The sequence below is a fragment of the Pinus tabuliformis genome, chromosome Q (genome assembly GCF_031772625.1).
Source record: "Pinus tabuliformis cultivar Carrire ecotype Pingquan chromosome Q, CPIR1, whole genome shotgun sequence".
Taxonomy (NCBI): domain Eukaryota; kingdom Viridiplantae; phylum Streptophyta; class Pinopsida; order Pinales; family Pinaceae; genus Pinus; species Pinus tabuliformis.
The window spans coordinates 251,237,748-251,258,635 of NC_142296.1; the positions used below are offsets into that span (position 1 = coordinate 251,237,748).

General features: G+C 37.2%; 1 protein-coding gene across 3 annotated transcripts in view; it reads left to right on the forward strand.

The window, feature by feature from the left end:
- LOC149219119 (uncharacterized) overlaps positions 1 to 20,888 on the forward strand; it is a 289,169-nt gene that overhangs the window by 120,412 nt on the left and 147,869 nt on the right. For all 3 annotated transcript variants that reach the window (XM_089384274.1, XM_089384275.1, XM_089384276.1), the window contains one exon: positions 5,196 to 5,260. In XM_089384274.1, coding sequence (XP_089240400.1) covers positions 5,196 to 5,260 — 65 coding nt within the window. The remainder of the gene's footprint in view (positions 1 to 5,195; positions 5,261 to 20,888) is intronic.

Sequence of the window (20,888 nt, forward strand, 5' to 3'; positions counted from 1 at the left end):
CAAGATTTCATTAGAGAGGATAACCCCATCTTAGACTCAAAAACCAAAAACCTTCAAGCCCATTGGCAATTGCTTCCCGACTCTTTCGGAAGTTCCTCCATCTAGGCAACAACATAATTGGCTTTGTCATCTCAAAATCTAGCAGGTCTTGTGAGTTCAAGGGTGACTAGGATAGGTCAAGGAGAGATACTCTTTTTAAGGACAAAGCTTAGCTAACACAAAAAGACAATCACATTCTCCAATAGGGCTAATCAGGGCACAAAGTGACCTAGGGTTTAAGAGTAAGCAAGGTCAATAGGCTTCCCTAGGATCACAAGGCCAAGAAAATGCTTGAAATAGATAAGTATGATCAATTTATGGCACAACATGTTGATTGGAGCAGAGCAAGAAGGATTCTGCAATTGCCTAGGTGCAAGGCATGTAGAAAATCAGAGATCAGTGACTTAGCCAGAATTATTTTAATAATTAGATTATTTCCTAATGTTGACTTGGGAATAATTGAGAAGTACTAAGTCAACTAGAGATTCAACCTTGGCCATTGATTTTGGAAACTCAAGAGGTAATCTCAGCCCTTGGATGCTTCTAGAAGGCCAAAGTGAAGTTAGAAAAGGGAGATAAGGGTAGAAGTGAGGTAGATCGATTTGGCATCAACGAGCGTTCTAGTGCTCAGATCGGGAAAATTGCTTTTCAAAATGTTAGCTTAGCCTTCAAAAAAAGGAAAAGAAGAGTTCAACGTCCAAGTTGAGGAGAGAGGTCGCACAGAGTGGGAATCAAATCAACAGTAGGCCGAATTATTTCTAGGGGGTGCAAAGACGGCTGTACAGCGCGGCTGTACTGTATAGACTAGCCATACAGGATATGATCCTTCTAGAGGAAAAATTAGGCTGAGAGGAGCTATTCAGGAGAGCAGGGCACAAAAAAAGTGTTTTTCACCTAGCTGTAATATTTCCTAAAGAATTTTTTGAGCAATAAAGAAACACATAGCTGTAGGTTTTCTCCGGAGTTTGGGTTTCTTGGGTATATTTTGTGTTTAATTTTTATGTGTGTGTTTTGTCTTCAGATTTAATTTCTGTTGTGCATGCTATGGTTAGATACTCAACTGTGTTTGCATTTTTAAATTTCAAATCTGCATTTTCTGTTTGTATTTCTGAGTGTAAGATGTAGATAAAGTGCAAATTAGATAGCTGGGTATATGGAAAACTAACATGGTATTAGAATTGTAGCCTCTGATTGAAGCCAAAACACAGGTGTTTCCTTTCAAAGAACAACTTCAATGTTCATAGGGAGCAATATTATTAGTTGACTTGGCAGTTAGGGTTTCTAGACAGACATGGCGTAATAGGGGTTTCTCTTTGAGGACATATTAGAGGGTGCGTCAAACTAGCGTTTGGGAGCTAGTGGACAATGTCTCGGCTCTGCCCAGATATCCTCAGTAGTTAGCTCAACACAACAAGAAAGATGCCAAGGCAAGGAATCCTGTTGTAGGGAGTGAATTACCTAATGTTCCACCAAGTCTCCGGGACGGGGAGACGCGGGTGCAAGGAGACGCACAAGGGGGATGTGTGGGAGTACCCTCAAATTTTAGGGAAATTTAGGGGGGACGGGGGCACGTCGGGGTATATAATTTTTTTTTCCTTTTTAATATATATATATATATATGTATATATATATTTCAAATTCATATTCAATAATGAAAGCATAAATAGAATGATACATACATAATTGAATTAAATATTGAAATACATTGATCCATACTCATCATCCTTACTAATACATACATGATTCATCCATAAACCATGAGATTCAATAATGAAATACTTTGATCCATATTCAGTTTTCATTATTCACCATTCTTGAATCTACATTGATTTAAAAATTAAATTCATCATTCATCATTCTAGATTCTAGAATCTAAATTGATTTAAAATTAAAATTCATCATTTATCATTCTAGAATCTAATTAGTACTAAGAAAAATAGACTATAATAGACACTGAAATCGAAAGGCTGGAATAGTAAATTGATATAACTAAAACTAAAAAACAATGGAGTGATGAGTCTAAAAGTCATTCTAAAGTACACAGAGGGCTTGGTGCTCTTGATTAAATACTAATTCCATACCTTGTACATGACAAAATGCAATGGAAACATTGCACTCCATCGAATCTTGAATTCCTGAAAAATTGATCTAAAGATTGGAATAGTAAATTGATATAATTAAAACTCAAAAACAATGGAGTGATGAGTCTAAAAGTCACTCTAAAGTACACAGAGGGCTTGGTGCTCTTGATTAAATATCAATTCCATACCCTTGTACATGACAAAATGCAATGGAAACATTACACTCCATCAAATCCTGAATTCCTGAAGAACTGTTAAGTCTGTTGGATTTTGAGTGAGATCTAAAATTCTACTTTCTCGATATGAAATCCAATGAGGTCAGAACCACTCTCAAACATCCTGAGTCATTTCATGGTAATGTTAAAAATTTAAGTAAAAGGATGAAAATGAAAGATAAAGGAGAATGTCACTTTTACTTTAAGAATTTAACATTACCATGAATAGCATAGCATTAGTAGGGAAATATGGTCAAATACTACGTTTTCCCTGTCATAAATCATTGTTTACAAGCAAATTTAAGGGGGGACTCATAGCCCATTTTGAGGGGGGATGCCCAGGTGTCCCCCTTTTGGGGAGTCACGTCCCCCACACTAGGGAAACGTCCCTCCCTATGTCTCCCCACGTCTCCCCAAAAGGGGGACGTGGGGAAATGTTTCCCTAGACGCCCCCCCGTCCCGGGTGCGTGGGGTGCCTGGGGGACGCGTCCTCGTGGAACACTAGAATTACCACATTTTTCCCCAATTGGCTGGGAAGAAGACAACCAATGAAATGTGGATGACCACTTTTGGTCTCTATTAGAGTACCAGTGAGACCAAAAAATTGATGCTGAAAGATAAACTTAAGACTATCAGAATGACCAAGTCAAACACTGTGGTGCCTTACCTAACCAAATTCACCCAAGTAAGAGACAAATTGGTAGGAGTGGGCAAAAGAACTCCAGATACAGAGTTGGTGCGTTTTGCCCTAATGGTTTTCACCAAACCCTGGGAGTCCTTTGCGAATGGAGTATGTGCTGGGGAGAAGCTTCCGGATTGGGAGTGACTATGGAGTGATTTGGTCCAAGAAGAGCTTTGAAGGAATGCATTGCTAGGGTCTTGTGCGAAGACCAAGAGTTACTTCATCCTCTTGTTGTGAGAGGAATTGGAGCACATATGGGAATTTGTATAGTTTGAAGAAGAGCAGGTTTGAACAGTACAAGCCAAAGACAATGGTGTATGTGCACACCAACCTTCGTCTTATTTGGAGGCAGAGGGAGGAGTGGTTGAAGGGAAAGACAAAGATGTAGGATGTGTTTCCTGATGATATGGTTTTTGACAACCGTGTTGAGTTGGCATTGGCCAATTTGGATCTTAATGACCTAGTGCTAGAGCCTATCACTTTTGATGATGGTGATACTCTTGAGGGGTCATCCTCCACACCAACAGATGCAGAGATTACATTGGATACAAAGGAGGAGGATGCAAAATAGAGTCATAGGATGCACCAAATTATGAGATTCTTCCTTCCTATTCTACGGTTTTGGGTTCTAGTGTCTACCTTGTTTTGTATTTGCTATTTTCCATTGGCATTCCTAGTCAAGAGTCCTCAAGACTCAATACCTATGTAATACATTTTGATTTTGATGACTTAATGAGAAAATTGCAGTTTATGGTTAATTTCTAGTTGTAAACTTGTATCATTGATGAATCATGATTGTATGCATAATGTTACAAACTTACAATGTACATGTATGAATCTATGATTGAATTTGTTACTTGTATCATCATGAGAATTTGTGTAATATCATAATAATAATATATCTATTAATTTTTTTAATATATATATATCGTGTCTTGTTCCAGGGAGTCTCCGTGTCCTATGTCAGACTCTCGTATTTTCGTGTCCTGCGTGTCCCATGTTCCCGTGTCAAGTGACTTAGCTAAAGAGGCAATAAATCATCTCCTACATGCCAAGACACCGAGCCTATGCAAAAGACATTCTGAAGCTATTACAAGTATCAACAATCCGCTAGTGCAATGGTGCATTCATAGTTATTGATGACTCTAGTCCCATCTCTTGTCCTTGGTGACCAACTTCAGCTAACTTCTCTTAATTAGACATTTAACTATTTATCTCTTTTTAACTTTTAGTATCATCTTGGAGTTGGTTTCACACTACCACTTTGTACCTGTATTGGGTGCAGTCTTTTAGTCCCATTGACTTACCTTTGTGGTCATTTATTGGACATTGTTAAAATTATCTCATTTTTCTTTTCTGCATATTGTATTTCTGTCATTGCATGCATAAAACTCTAACAAGTGGAAACACATTAGATTCAAACTCCGTTAGATACAAATAATATTGGACTTTATGGGTGTAGTCTTGGGGTTAAATGACATCATTTTAACAAATACAGAATGAATTCTACAATATGTATGGAAGAATTTTATTCTATCCTTTTGATTTCGTTGGCAACAATGGTTTTGTTTTGCAATTGACCTAGAGTTGTTTGATAAGATCGAAAATGAAACTTCATCTCCAGAGTTTTTAAATTGTGCATGATTCTTCGATGGAGTCAAAATCTTCTTGAGTTTCTTGAAAGATAAAAAGAAATTGTTGTTATGAATAAATGTCAAAATGCAAGATTAGTGTTTAAAAAAAAAAATTAAAGCAGATTGAAAGATGCTTGTGAAATCTCTCATGGACGCCTCTTTGAAATGTTGAAATTGCATATGTGAACCTATGTTTAGCATCGGTCAAATCACATGTAACTGTTATTATGGCTCACCAAGTCCTTAAACAAATTAATCTAAGAAACATTTTCTTCATATAAAGCCTTTATGATGATCACCATTTTTATCTGTTACTGCTGAATACCATTAGTTAAGTTGGTGTCTTATCTTTGTAAACATGCCACAACTTTTGGACAAGTTATTTTGAGCTGATACTGTTGCATTACATCTTATATTCCTGGATGTATGTGTTTAATCTTTATTATGCTAGGGGATGCTACACATGAAAATGATGTCGAGCAACTTTATCTTCCATTTGGTGCAATCATCTACAACTTATGCATTCCATGTTGCATCATTGCAGGTTCCAGAGAATTGGGTCCTACATAATGATCGTCCACGTATTATCAACTTTCAGCGGAAGTTCCCGTATGTCTCTAATTTCCATTTTCCCACCATTATTTCAGATTTTTTGTCATTTATATTTGTTTGAATGATGATTGTCACTAGTTGTATCTGGTTTTTTATGTCTTATATTTAATAGTATCAAATGTTGTTGGGAAATTTAAAAGGATTATTAAAATTTTGTTAATTTTGCATCCAACAAATAAATAAAACAAATTTCTTAAATCTAAAAGGTAAATTGTTTGGTTTCAACCTATAAGGCGGAGCAAATAATTGAAATGATTTTCTTAACCTTGCACGCATGAGTTTTTTTTTGTTTTTTGAGCCTAGGTGTAAATGAAATCTAATTGAACAGTAGTTTTTCTCACTATTCATGATTTATAGTGTCCATTATGATGTCTTTTGGATTGATAGCATCACAAAAATTGTGTTGGACTTCTATGTACTAATTTTTGGTGAATGCAGCCTGTTCCACATGGAATCAGCGATTGCCCTAACAAGCCATATTTAGCTTCACTGCCCTTATACAAAGTCTTGATGGCCTATTTCTCCTGTCCACCATCATAAATGAATCTCATTGGTGGTTTTTCTCCATTCATGATTTTGAACATTTTCACAAGAGGCTCATTGATGGTACGACCTTAGCGATAAACTTCCATAAATCATCTTTAAAACATACCTTGAAACAACCATTGCATCCAATTTGTGTGGTCTTTCCAATCTGGCCATTTTTAAATTTTAACAAACAAACATCTATCTTAGTGCTGTGAACTCAGCCAAAAGACTTCTGAGTGAAAGAAAGTGGTTGCAAACCATTTGACAACTGGGCAAATTAGTTTGCCATTTGTGAATTCTCTCCTAATGTTAAATGCCAAAGCATGGTTATAGGTAGTTGCCATCTGCTTAAATTTTTGCAGTCATTGGCAATATCCTTCACCCAACCCAACTTCCCTATGTCTTCCAAAATCAAGATCTATAGGATGTGCATCATGCGAGGTCTGTAAAAATGTATAATATTTCTCGCATAGCAGTGTTCCAACAGCTACATAATATGTAGTGTTGTCCATGATTACTTGGGCAACATGTTTTTACTTTGACCCCAACTCCTCCAACAAGCTCTGGCAATAGTGCATATAATGAATTTGCATACGTGACATGTGATGATGCATCAATGGATTTCAGGAACATGGTTCCTTCATTGCATGCTATCCTACAAAGAAATTCATAGTTGATCTATTCCTTGTATTTGTTGATTTGGAGTAGCATCGGATGTGCTCTGTTAAAATTAGGGTACTAGAGGACAAGTGGTTCCCTAAGGCTTTGATCTTTGGCCTAGGGAAAAGTGTCCAAATTTATTTTTTACTTTTCTCCTAAAGTGACTTTATAAGTGGTAAAGTCAATTTAATTTAAAAGTGACTTTATAAGTAGTAAATTTACATTCTAATTTAAAAGTGACTTTATAAGTGGTAAAGTTACATTCTAATTTAAAGGTGACCTTATTAAAGTGAATGAAGAATTAGAAAGTGAAAAAGTGACTATGGAAATAAAAGGCTAAGTGAGTCTTTATTTAAGTGGGTGACTATGGAAATAAAAGGCTAAGTGAGTCTTTATTTAAGTGGGTGAGTTAAAAAATAGAAAGTGAGAATTAAATGCACATTTATTCTCATCCCTAGATCTAAATGAATCTCAGCCATTAGATCTTAGGGTAACCCAAAAGGTCATTTAGAGAATAAAAGGAGAAGAGGAGGAAAAAATCATTCATTCTTTCATGAGCATTTGAGAGAAAGAGAAGAGAGAGCAAGGAGAAAATTTATGAGCAGTGAGGAAGTGAAGGAGAGCAGCAAGAAGACATTTCAGTGAATCTTGGCAGCAACATTTATTGGCACGCATCCCAAGGAGAAATCGTACAACAGGAGAAAGGCACAAAAATCGAGGAAGAGGGACAACTAGTTCTGGGCACATTTTTCGACGCTGGCCGTACAACATTTAATGTTGTTTTATTGCTGTAAATTTTTTTGTTTTGGCTGTTTGTTGATTGGCACGATTTTCGAGGCAGAGTTGAAGCACAGAAATCGAGATAAGTTGTAATTTGTGGTTGCTGGAATTTTTACTGTGTATTTCAGTTTCTCTATAAAAGCATTTTCAGAAATAAAGAAGAGCTCTCAAATTGATTTTTCCCAAGAGTTGTAGGGGGGGGTTTTCGAGGGTCACATTGACAAAAAATCACTGTGTTATTTTCTGTGTGTGGCTGTGTGTTTTATTTCTGCAATTTCAGCAGTTGTAAAATCTCTAAATTTGTGTTTTTAGAAAAATATTATCATTTCCAGATTTTAGAATTTTTATCATGCTTGGATTTAAAACTAAATGCATGGAGTGATAAGGAAAACTGATAATCGGAGTGGGGGTTGAAATTTCTTCATGGTATCAGAGCTTGGTTGGCTGAAAAGTGCAGTTTGGGACAACAAAGTGAAAATTACAACAAGCTGATTTTTACACAGAAAACATAAACCTTTACCACAGATTTGAAAATTTCAGTTTGATAGGACAGTGAAACATGTCTTTGGGTTTGAGAGTTGAAGACAGGTTGGATGGGCAGAACAACTACAGTGCATGGAAGGAGAGAATCCAAAGCATCTTTGAAGAAGCAGAAGTCTGGGGCATTATGGTAAATACCACACAAAACCCAGTAGTAGTACCTGCTGACCCTATACAGTTGGCAGAGTTTAACAAAAAGAATGCTAAGGCAAAAAGATTGATTTTGGAAGGAATCAAAGACCATGTCATTCCTCATGTGAGAAGAAAGACTTATGCACATGAGATGTGGACAGCGTTGACCAGTCTTTACCATAGCTCAAATGAAAACATAAAAAATGGTCCTAAAGGAGACACTGAAGGCCATTAAAATGGCTAAGACTGACAGTGCTACAACATACCTTACAAAGATCACTTCAGTGAGAGATGAGTTGGCAGCCGTAGGTGAGATCATTGCACCCACTGAGTTGGTGAGAATTGCTTTGAATGGTCTTCCCAAGACTTGGGAGAATTCATCCGACCTAGTGTATCCCCTTGATGTCCACCAATGATCTTTGTGTTGAAAAAAGATGGAACTCTTAAGTTATGTATTGATTACTGAGATCTAAATAAGGCCACCATTGGAAATCGGTATCCCATGCTTGGCATAGATGACCTCTTTGACCAACTAAAAAGAGCTTCAATGTTTTCCAAGATAGACCTACGGTTAGCTTACTGTCAACTAGGAATCAAAGAGGACATACCTAAGACAATATTCACAACATAATATGGACACTATGGGTTTATTGTTGTACCATTTGGTTTGACTAATGCCCCGACAACCTTCATGAACTTGATGAATAATGTTTTCCACAGATATCTGGGCCGTTTTATTCAAGTGTTCTTGGATGACATTCTCGTTTATTCCCGCAATGAGAAGGAGCATCAAGAGCACTTTAGATTGGTACTTCAATGCCTTAGAGAACATAAGCTATATGGTAAACTTACTAAGTGTTCTTTCTTTGAGAAGGAAATTCAATATCTAGGCCATACCATTAGTGGGAAAGGCATTGCAGTGGATTGTAGCAAGATTGAAACTATAATGGATTGGCCTACTCCTAGGAATGTCAAATAAGTATGCATCTTTATGGGGTTGGCAAGCTATAATAGAAGATTTGTAGAAGGATTCTCACGGATATCCAATCCCATCACAACCCTCCAAAGGAAAGGAGTTAAGTTTGAATGGACAAGTGAGTGTGAGAGAGCATTTAATGAGCTAAAACGATGATTAACAACTGCCCCAATATTAAAGGTGTCAGACATGGACAAGGACTTTCGTGTATGCACGGATGCATCAGGAGAAGGATTAGGTGTAGTCTTGATGCAAGATGGAGGGGTTATCGCTTATGCTTCACATAAACTCAAGACCCATGAAATCAATTATGCCACACATGGCTTGGAATTAGTTGCAGTTGTGATGGCCTTGAGACTATGGAGATATTATCTGATGAGGCATCAATTGAGTTAAGAATGGATCATAAAAGTCTTGAGCATATTGAAGCATAAAAACTGATAGCTTGTTGACTTAAATGTAAAAATACACAAGAGGTATTTTGTAATAATAATTTATTATATATAAAAATGTATAAGTGATGAATGTTACAATGAGGACCGCATATATATACCTAAACAGGTGTCCTTTCGTGACTGGGCGTGTCTTTTAGACATGCCTTTTCACTTAACTTAATGACTAAACATAACCAATATTTGATTATTTAATATTTACATTTATTTATTTATTTACTTGTTATGGATTATATTCATAACATAGCTCCTTCCTTCAGAAGCTTTGTCCTCAAAGCTTTAATTTAGTGTCTTTCGTCTCAATGTATATAATTTGACCATCCTCTCATCATGTAGCTCATCAGTAATATTCCCTTGGATTTTTTTTAATAACTTTAATTTTTTTCGAAACTCTAATTTTTTTTTTCTAAATAAATAATAATAATATATATATTATATATATTTTAAATAATTAAATTATATAAATAAATTAATTAATCTATAATTATATAATATAATTGATATGTGATTTGAACTAATTTATATATACGGAATCACACCCTTTTTGGTTTTTTTTTTGTTTTTGTTTTTTTGTTGGTGTGGAGCATGGTGTATTGGAAGCACCTGATGGCTGAACCGGTGTATCGACACCCTTTGACCATTCGTATGGTTAACACAACATTCATATCACGCAAATCGACGACGTATACAACATCATTTCCATGCAACGATCCACGACTTGAACCAAAGCCAGAACTCGTGACCTCTCGACCTAGGCACACCGCATGGCGACAGGGGCAACCATTGTCTTAACACGTGTGCGTGTGGGGGTTGTCAAAAGTGGCCACAGTCTGCGGGAGTTGTCGGGGGGAAAGCACAATGTGGAGGGGACGTGGAGTAGCGTATGCAGTTGGGAGGAGGAAGGCATCAGAGGCGGATAACGAAACTGTTGTAGCTGTCGATGTGTTTGAAATAATAACCATCCACGACATGCACTGTATCACGACCGTAATTGCTTGAACCATTCTCGACGCCCGAATAGTTATGTGCCCAAGCACGACCAACCATTTGAGCATTTCGATACTGATAGTTCAAATTGTCAGCAATACTCGTCAGATGCGCCCGATATTGAAACACAGCTGGTAACTTATACAAAGCCAAAGTAGTAGCAAGTAATCTGTGAACTATAACATCTGCATATTGCCGAATTGGTGATGTAAAATGCGTATACAAGGGAGATGCAAGACCATAATGATGGAATTCCAGAGGAGTGAGGTTTACGCTGTTTTGCAACAAGTAAGCTTGCCTCTTTGCTTTCTGAATGTCATCAGTGGAAAGGGGATGTGAACAACTTTTGGAAACTGTTCCACCAACTTTGACTTTTCTCCTACTCATTCCTGGCATGGGCTCTTCTACCAGGCAGACTTTCCTACGTTCTTTTGTTTGATCAAGAGGAATAGAATGGGCAGGCCTCTTTTTGGAACCTTCAGATGAATCCATATTCAGAAGACAACCTTGCAAGAGTTTTTGCTGCCTGGTTGAACCGATGCCTGTAAAAGAACGTGCACCCTTCATTTTTGAACACTCTCGAGGATCCTCAATGCTTCCTATTTTGGTTCGTTTGTTATTACTGTCAGTTTCTTCCCTTGATAATTCACTGGCCCTTTTGTTTGTAGGAGTATCATATTGTCGTTGGAGACCTCCTTTCTGTGCATGGACTTGACTGCTTGAGGAGACAACTTTCCTTCCACTCTGACTTCTCCCAAATAGCTTGCTCCATCTTGCTAAAACAATCCTTGCCCTGTTGGAAATATCTGATGTACGATAAAATTGAAGTTTATTAACAGTCTGCAAGACAGTTGACATTTGAACAGGGAGGGCTTTATGCAGTGGCAAATGACAAGGAACCTTGAATAAAACGTGTAGCATAGTTGTTTGCTCCTCAACTGATGCTACACGACCATATCTTTCATTCTTTGTGATTGCTACTAGGCTTAGTTCCGATCTTCTTATGACTAGCTGAGGCTCAACACCAAAACTCAATATGCTCCAATTATTCCAGCCATTTGGTTCAGGTGGGCTTCTAAAGAATTCATTAGTGTGATGTTGGAAAGGCACCTAAGGGAAATGGTTGATTTCAAAATATCTGTTCGTAGGTGTTTCATCATCATTAAATCCTTCCTTGCATTCTCTATAAATTGTTAGGTTGTTGTTCGTTTGATTAGTCTCTGGAGTCTCATTTTGTTCATGCATTGTATATTGTTTTACATCCTCTTTTATAAATTCTATATCTTCAAAAACCTGCTTTTTCTCAAGAGCCACTGATGGCAGATTTTCATTGACATCTTTTTTCAACAAGGATAAATCTAATATCCTTTCATTGTCAATATCTACAACAGCCTGCCCTTTCTCTAGAGTCACAGATGGTAGTTTTTCATTGAAGACTTCTTCATTGTTATGATATTGTACATCTCCTTGTTTCTCAAGACAGTCCTCGTCTTGATCTTGTTTCGTTTCTTCACTGCAGCTATCAACTTCTTTATTATCGATTTCACTTCAACATGCTTTAATTTCTGCATATGATTTTTCTAAACGCTGAAATGCTTCTTGAATTTTACTAAATTCTCCATGGATTCAAGACATGAACGTAATGGCACATAGTGCGGCGAACAACGTTCAAAGACTCTAATGATTATATTGTGCGCCGTAGCTCTGATACCACTGAAGCATAAAAACTGATAGCTTGTTGACTTAAATGTAAAGATACACGAGGTATTTTGTAATAATAATTTATTATATATAAAAATGTATAAGTGATGAATGTTACAATGAGGACCCGCATATATATACCTAAGCAGGTGTGCTTTCGTGACTAGACATGTCTTTTAGACATGCATTTTCACTTTACTTAATGACTACTTAACATAACCAATATTTGATTATTTAATATTTACATTTATTTTATTTATTTACTTGTTATGAATTATATTCATAACACATATCTTCACCCAAAAGAACCTAAATGCTCGACAACGACATTGGATTGAGCTATTTAGTGAATGTGATTTCAAGATATCCTACATCAAGGAGAAAGAAAATAAGGTTGCAGATGCTTTAAGCAGGAGACCCAGAGTTCATTCAATACTATCATTGAAGATAGACTTGAGAAGTCAGATTTTAAACCACCTAATAGGGGACCCACAATACTAACAAATAAAATTTGCCTTACAAGAAGAAGTACTAGTGGCACCCAAGTGGGAAGGATACACCTTAGATAATGATGGATTGCTACGATATAAGGGTAAGATGTATGTGCCGACTGATGATGAAATTTGAAAATTAATAATGAAGGAAGCCCACCAAGCTCCATATGCTGCACATCCAGGAGTCCAAAAAATGTATGCAGATTTAAAACAACTATTTTTCTAGACAGGAATGAAAAAAGATATAACACAATTTGTGGCCCGATGTTTAGAATGTCAACAGGTTAAAGCTGAACATTGTCACCTTGCAGGTCTTTTACAACCCCATGATATACCAGAAACTAAGTGGGAAGTTGTTTTGATGGATTTTGTTGGAGGCTTACCTATGACTTCCCAAAGACATGACTGCATTATGGTCGTTGTTGATAAATTAACTAAGAGTGCTCACTTCATTCCAGTTAAGAGCACCTTTGAGGCACCAACTATTGCTCAAGTTTTCCTAAAAGAAATAATTCGCCTTCATGGAGTGCCCCAAAAAATAATATCCGACAGAGATGCACATTTTACTTCCAGATTTTGGAAAAGCCTTTTACAATCTATGGGAACACAACTAAACTTCAGTACTGCATATCATCCAGAGACAGATGGGCAAACAAAAAGAGTAAACCAAGTATTAGAGGACATGCTAAGAATGTATGTCATGGATCAATAAAATCAATGGGAGAAATACCTTCCCTTAGTGGAATTTGCATATAAAAATAGTTATAACAACTCAATTCCGGCAGCTCCCTTTGAAGTCTTATATGAAAGACCATGTTGTACTGCATTAATTTGGGATCGATTAGAGGATCGAGTCATGTTGGGACCTAAAATGCTCCAAGAAATGGAAGAACAAATGGCTACAATTAAGCAAAGGCTAAACGAAGCCAGGGATCACCAGGAAAATTATGTTGATGCAAAGAGAATTGATAGATGCTTTGAGGAAGGAAGCCAAGTTTTTATTACAGTCAAACCCTCTAAGAGTTCCTTCAGATTTGGCAAGGTAACAAAGTTATCTCTTAGATTTGTCAGCCCATTTAAGATCCTAGAGAGGATCAGACCAGTTGCATATAAGCTCGAGCTGCCATTCCATCTAAGAAGGATGCATAATGTGTTAAATAGTTCTATGCTTAGAAAATATGCACCTGACCCTTCCCATGTGTTAAAATTTGAGAAATTACAGGTTTCCGAGGAGGGAGTTCTTTAGGTCGAACCATTCTGTATACTGGACCACCAGGTTCGTCGGCTCAGGAATCGTGAGTTTGAGAAAGTCAAGGTCCAGTGGGACCAATATAGCCCAGGGTTAGCTACCTGGGAAGATGCAAATGCTATTTTTAATGACTTTCCTTATCTATTTGATTAAATTGTGTGGTGAACTAGATAGGAGTGCATAACTTAGCTAAGGTAGATACTTTTATGGAGCATCTAGATCATGTCTTATTGTTTAAATTTTATTGATACATCTAAATCGTACACTATGATTTCAGTTATGGTTTTAGTTAACTGTATGTCAAAATAGGGTCGTTGAGTATAATGTTGGGATGAGGTTCATGATATGATGGTAATGATGCACATGTGGTTCTTATTTATATAGTTGTTATGATAATGATGTTGTATGCTTATGATGAATATGATATGCATAGGGATTATGATGTTATATTGAGGTATATTGACATGTGGTTCATTTATTATGTGGTGATATGTCTTTGATGTTGAATGTTGATGTTATAACCTAGGAGGATATTATGATGTGAAACACGTGGTAATTGTATGCAGATTTATGACATGCAAAATTTTGCGATAACAATGATGTTATGTTCTCATGATGACATGCAAGACTTGACATGTGGATTATTTTCTATGATACAATGATGTTATAGCTAATACATTGGATGTATGTTGAGATGTAGCGATTGACAGGAAATCTACAAATGCGTCGAGAGGGCTGGTTTATTTGATGATCTCATGGGAGCCCATACTTGTGAGGGAGAATATGTAACACCATATGGGCCGGGGACAAACTCAATCAACACTACATATGCTAGTGGTTCCTTTGTCTTGTATAACTCTTGATGCATAGCTCTTGAGGGGCTATGGGACCATCTTGAGGAGGCCAAGTGCCTGATAATGGATTGGGATATCGAAGTTTGGTGGGGTTGTAAGGACTTTGATGCGTGGGGCTGTGCAGCTTAGTGAGTGTGGAGGGAGTGGACCAGCCTTGCGAGATGCCCAGAGTCATTGAGTACTGGGACCGGATGCCTGCCTTGGCGCAGATCAGGTCTGAGTCGAGTGCGAGCCTTGGGCTATGGTATAGACTGATGAGCCTTATGTCTGGTTCCGAAAGTGGGAAAAAGGATAGAGATTCCTTGGGATTTCTCCGTTGTTGTGGAAACTTTCGATGCCTGCTGGTTATACTAGTTCAGTATAGGGTGTAGGGCAAACGTGGAGTAATAAATAACTAAATAAATAAAATGTTAAATGATTCAACTTAACTTCGGGACGAAGTTCCTTAAAGAGGGGGAGTATGTAATGTCCCTTAATAATAATAAAAAAAATAACATAATAAATGATAAAAAAATTAAAGAAAAGATAATGAAGAGAATATAATAATAATAAATAAATAAAATAGTAAATTATAATACCAAAGTTATAAATAGATATGTATAAAATTAAACTACAAAAATAGTAAAAATAAGTAAAGTTAACAGAAAGTAAAATAAAATAAGAAAGAGTTAAATTAAGAGAACTATAAAAATAGTAAAAATAGGTAAAGTTATCAAAAAGTAAAAAGCAATAAAATAAGAAAGAGTTAAATTAAGAGAAATATTAAATTACGTAAAACTTACAATAAAGAAATAAAAGTCGCATGTTGACACATGGAATGTGTGCATGCAAACCCTTTCCATTGTTTGGTCTATTTAATGGACGATGAGGAAGATGCGATTCATTATTCCTTCATCCATTCTCATGGGAGAAAAGCGTTGTGAGACAAAGGATTCCCTGATAGTAGTACGTTGATTGAGGGCACAGGGGTGGCCAACTGTAAAAATATTATGTGTAGCTGAGCCTACGATTGGGTGGAGAGTCGTCCCCAAAACTTTGTTGCGGTTAGCAGGATTCAAATAACATTCAACTCCGAAATCACAAGTAAGGAATATTATCGCCACAGGTAAGTTGTCTCTGCTCGTGTTTTTGGAAATTCTTTGTTATTTATTGGAATAGTTATGTGTTGATTATTAATCACATGATTGATCAAATTAGTTGCATATTTTAATTTTGGGGTTGTTACATACAGTGACCTTGAATAGTTGAGTTTAGGGAGAGATCCCTCTCCAGGTTGAAGGGCCAGCTATGAACCTCAAAGAGGTTCGAGGTTACTGTAGAGTTTTTCCGCAACCAGGATTTTCTCTAAGAGATAACACCAAGTCTAGTAACATTGTATAAAACTTTGAAATGCAATTTATTTGAACCATTTACTAGCTACCTCTACCATTATACTTTCAAGTGATATAAAAATTAAATGAGCAAGCACAACCACATTAAAACACATTACAATTTTTTTTTGGTCAAACTTGACCCTGGGAAAACCCCACTGTCTCTTGGGCAAAACTAGTTCTTCTAAGGAGGATATTATTTTGCTTCTATAGAGAAAATTTTACAACAAAACTACATAATAGATTTAACTCATCTCTTTCCCTTAAGCTGATTCTCAAAGATTGCTTTTATATTGTGTTGTCGCTTGATGTGTACGCCTAAGGCACAACGCTGAGAATAGGGGCTGTCACTCTAAATCCCTATTCACTTCGTTTAGATTCTCTCCTAGCTAAGTCAAGGGGGGTAGTCCCTAAGGATGATAATGGAGGAAAACTTGTTGGAAGGCCAAGAGCTTCTCGAGGAGTAGTCTTATTTCCGCTGCATCAAATTTTTTTCAGGAAGAGATTTTTTTTAAGCCTTGGAGACTTTCTCTCTAGCTTGAGAACTTCACCACCATAAAATTGTTAAGAGATTGCAAGTATTGGAGCTTGATTTTAGAGGAGTGTCAAGTGTTGAGAATTCAATAGGGCAAAGAGTGTTAATTCTCTTAACTTGATCACTGTTTGTGTTACCTTTTTACTTATTAGCTTTGTTCGTTATTATTCCAATGTGCAATACATCAAACATCTACCAAAACAGAAAGAACAATGACACACTATATAGGTTGCAAGCTAGGGCCAAAACCCCTCCTCTCGAGGGGAGAACCTGTAAATCTCTTCATTTTTCAGATCTTTCAATTGACGAATACCATGACATAGACTCAGACAAATACCCTCCAAGATCAAGTCTAACACGACCTCCAGCTGCAATATCTTCGACCTCCCAGTAGATTCGAAAATTCTGCTCCCCAACAACTACTGCTGCTCCTTTAGGAGACTTTGATCTCCCTCTAATAGCCTTCCTCTTGACTTTGCTTGCCTTGACTTGATTCCTAGGGCTAGTAGGATGCCCTAAGAGACCTTCGCTTGCCTTCTCTTCTCATCTCCTTCAAAATCGAACCTGAGAAGATCCAGTGCAAAAAAACCCTAACTTCGACCTACCCAGAAGAATATATAAGGCCAAGAAAATTCGATTGCTTGACTTTCCCTTCTTCACACTTCCTTCGTCTTCGGCTTCTTGGCATAAGAGATGAGTTTGTGAGTGATCCAAATGGAGGACGAGTTCCTCTTATATATAGGCTTCTTCAAGGTTGGACATGGCTCTTCATTTAGGCCGACTTGACAACTCTTTAGGCTGACTTGATCTTGGAGGTATTTTGACACTTTAAAGACAAAATAAAATTTTCTTTACACTTTACAATGTGCCCATAGGGTCTTCAATATATGACAATGACTGTTATACCTAAGACAAACCCTAGAAGCACTCAATTGGCTCTTGACATATAAAGTAAAAGAACTTGAGCATGAACCCATGCCCTAATAATAATAATAATAATAATAATAATTTCTTTTGCATTTTATATTTACAAGAATACATTTCATACTTATGAAGACCGAACCTAGTTACACAATTTTCAACACTCCCTCTTAACTAGGGAGGCATTCGTAAGAGGTACATTGCCATTCTCAATCTGAAGAGATCTCATAAGAAGAGTCGGATTGGTAACCTATTTGTCTAACATCATATTAACCAACATTGTCACATAGCAAGGCCTTGACTAACAACTCTATCTCTCCACAAGATCAGAGCACAATGCTGGCGAGACCAATATATATATAGACACCATCATCATTGTCTCCTAAGGTACATACCCCACTCGAGTGTTCACAGAGTATGACCTCCCATTGGACTATTCTTATCTTGGGTAGCTAATCCTCAAAGAATATCGGTCCACGACTACTCTTGTCTTGAATGCTCTACCACATTCTCAAAGAGTATTGAATGCCAGATGGTTACCCAATCCTCCATTCTTATTTCCCAAGTGAAGACAAGAATGTAGTGCCTATCTCTACCTCTCGATTATGGAGGACAGGTCCACCAAACCAAGCTTGTCCCTTAAGTATACAAGCTTCATGTGCGGAAGTGATTTCGTCAATATGTCAGGTACCTGTTCATTACTGGAGATATACTGTAGCTGCGAAACACCATTTTGTACTAGCTTTTGAATATAGTGATACTTGTTGTTGATATGCTTTGTCTTTCCATGAAACATTGGATCCTCAGAGAAACGAATACAATTGGTGTTATCACAAGGTATCACTGTAGGGTTCATCGATCCTTCACATGATGCAACATATTCAGCCTTAGCACTGCTCAAAGCAACGATGTCTTGCTTTCTGCTCATCCATGAGACCATGGAGGATCGCTTCTTCCATCCTGTTCACTGCCTCCCCAATCGAAATCTGTATACCCAATCAATTGGACATCATTCCTTCGATCATATTTTAGATAGTAGTTGATGGTTCCTCGCAAATATCTCAGAAGATGCTTTGCTACTATCTAATGATCATGCTTCGGCTCCACTTGGAATTGACTGAGTACATTTACTGCAAAACATATGTCTGGCCGAGTATTCACCAAGTACATCAAAGAGCCGACAAGTTGTCTATACCTGGAAGGATTCACATGGATTGATTCAGAACTCCTTAGTCTCTTCAAGTTTGTGATCATCAGAGTGGTCATAGGTTTACAGTCCATCATGTCGAACTTCTTTAGAATCTCGATCACATACTTTCCTTGACCCAAATAGACTTCATTCGGTCCTTGCCAGACTTCTAGTCCCAAATAGTAATGCATCAACCCAAGATCCTTCATGTCAAATTTTGCTGCCAGTTGCTTCTTACATTCTTCAATTCAACCTTCTACACCTGTCAAGAGAAGATCATCTACATACAGAAGAATAATTACAGGTTCATTGTTTACAACCTTAATATAAAGGTTCGAGTCAGCATAACTTTTTGTGAAGCCTATTCTCTGTAGGTATGCATCCATTCTAGCATACCATGCCCTTGGTGCTTGCTTGAGGCCATATAATGCTTTCTTCAATCTGCAAACATATGCCTTCCTATCTTTGACTTCAAATCCCAAGGGTTGTTCTATATAGACTTCCTCATCTATAGTGCCATTTAGAAACACAGTCTTGACATCCATTTGGTGGATGTTCCATCCCATCGATGCTGCCAGAGAGACTAATGATCAAATCATTGTATATCTTGTTGTTGGAGCAAATGTATGCCTTGAAGTTGAGAGAACCCTCTAGCCAAAAATCTTGCTTTATACTCATCTATACTTCCATTAGCTGCATGCTTGATCTTATAGATCCACTTGGAAGTAAACATAGATTTGTCGTCGGGCCTAGGTACGATCTCCTAAACTCCATTCTTCATTATAGATTGATACTCTTCATTCATGGCATCCTTCCATTCTCGATGTTCTACAACCTCTTCAAAAGTAGATGTTTTGCTTCTATTAATTTTGTCATGTATGCAACATACCCAGAATACTTCTTGGGTTTGTTATTTTTTCTAAATGATCTTTGTGCTGCCCCATGACCTTCTGCTTCAAGTAGTGTGGATTTCAACCAATTAGGTCTTTTCCTTGTTTCGGGAATGACCATGGTTTGAACAGGTTCACTTGGCCCTTCTTCTTCATGGTGTGATCCTTCTCCTTCCTCAAACATAGGAAGTTCCTTGTCATCAGAATCTATGGAAAGTTCTTTTGACTTCTTGAATGCTATACTCTCATCAAATATGACATCATGACTAACTTCAATGTGATGTCCATCTCTCATATAGTTTCTATAGGCCTTTGATGAGTTACTATACCCAACAAAAGTCCCCTCCATACCAGAAGGATCCAACTTCTTTATTTTGTTCTTTGATATATGAATATACACAGGACACCCAAAGATTCAGAGAGTGAACACTTCTTCCAGAGTCTTGTTATCTAGAGATTTGTGAGGACATCGATTTTGAATGTAGATCGTTGTCTTGGTTGCCTCTCCCCACAGAAACTTAGGTAGATCTTGATCGTGTAATATTGCTTTTACACTTTCTTCAATGGATCCGTTCTTTCTTTCTACGACTCCATTTTGTTCGGGATTGTATGGGACTATCAACTCCCTCTTAATCCTAGACTCCCTACAAAATGCTATAATTTCTTTAGATGTATATTTTCCTCCATTATCAGATATTAGTATCTTGATTCTTCTTTCCGTAAGGTTCTCCACTTCAACTTTGAATTCTTGAAATTTTGTAAATACTTCATCCTTGGTTTTCATTAAGTAAACCCAGGTCTTTCTTGAATGATCATCTATGAATGTGACATAGTCTAGATGGCGCAAGTGATTTTGGAGTCATAGGGACACATACATTAGAGTGAATAAGATCCAAGATTTCTTTCGACCGCAAAGCACTGCTTTCAAATGGTCTCTTGGTATTCTTACCCAATGGACATCCCTTGCAGACACATTTATGATCTTCCTTTACATCCAGGATTCCATCTACTATGAAATTTAAAGTTGGAAGAATTTTGAAATGTAGATGACCAAATGTTCGATGCCAAAATTCACATGGACTAATCTCAGTGTGAACCAGGGCTTGGTTTATAGGAGATATTAATCTGTAAAGCCATCCTTCTCAAATACCAATAACTTTAGCTTGATCTATGCTTGAGCCCTTTCCCTAAACAATTGCCTTTCCATCAATGAAGGCACTCTATCTCCTTTATCTTCTAAACTTGAAATAGAAAGTAAATTTGTGTGCAAACCTGGAACAAATAGAATGTTGTTGAGGTGGATGTTGCTTCCATTCTTGAGTTTTATGGAAGTTGATCCAATGCCCTTCACTAGATAACTTTTGTTG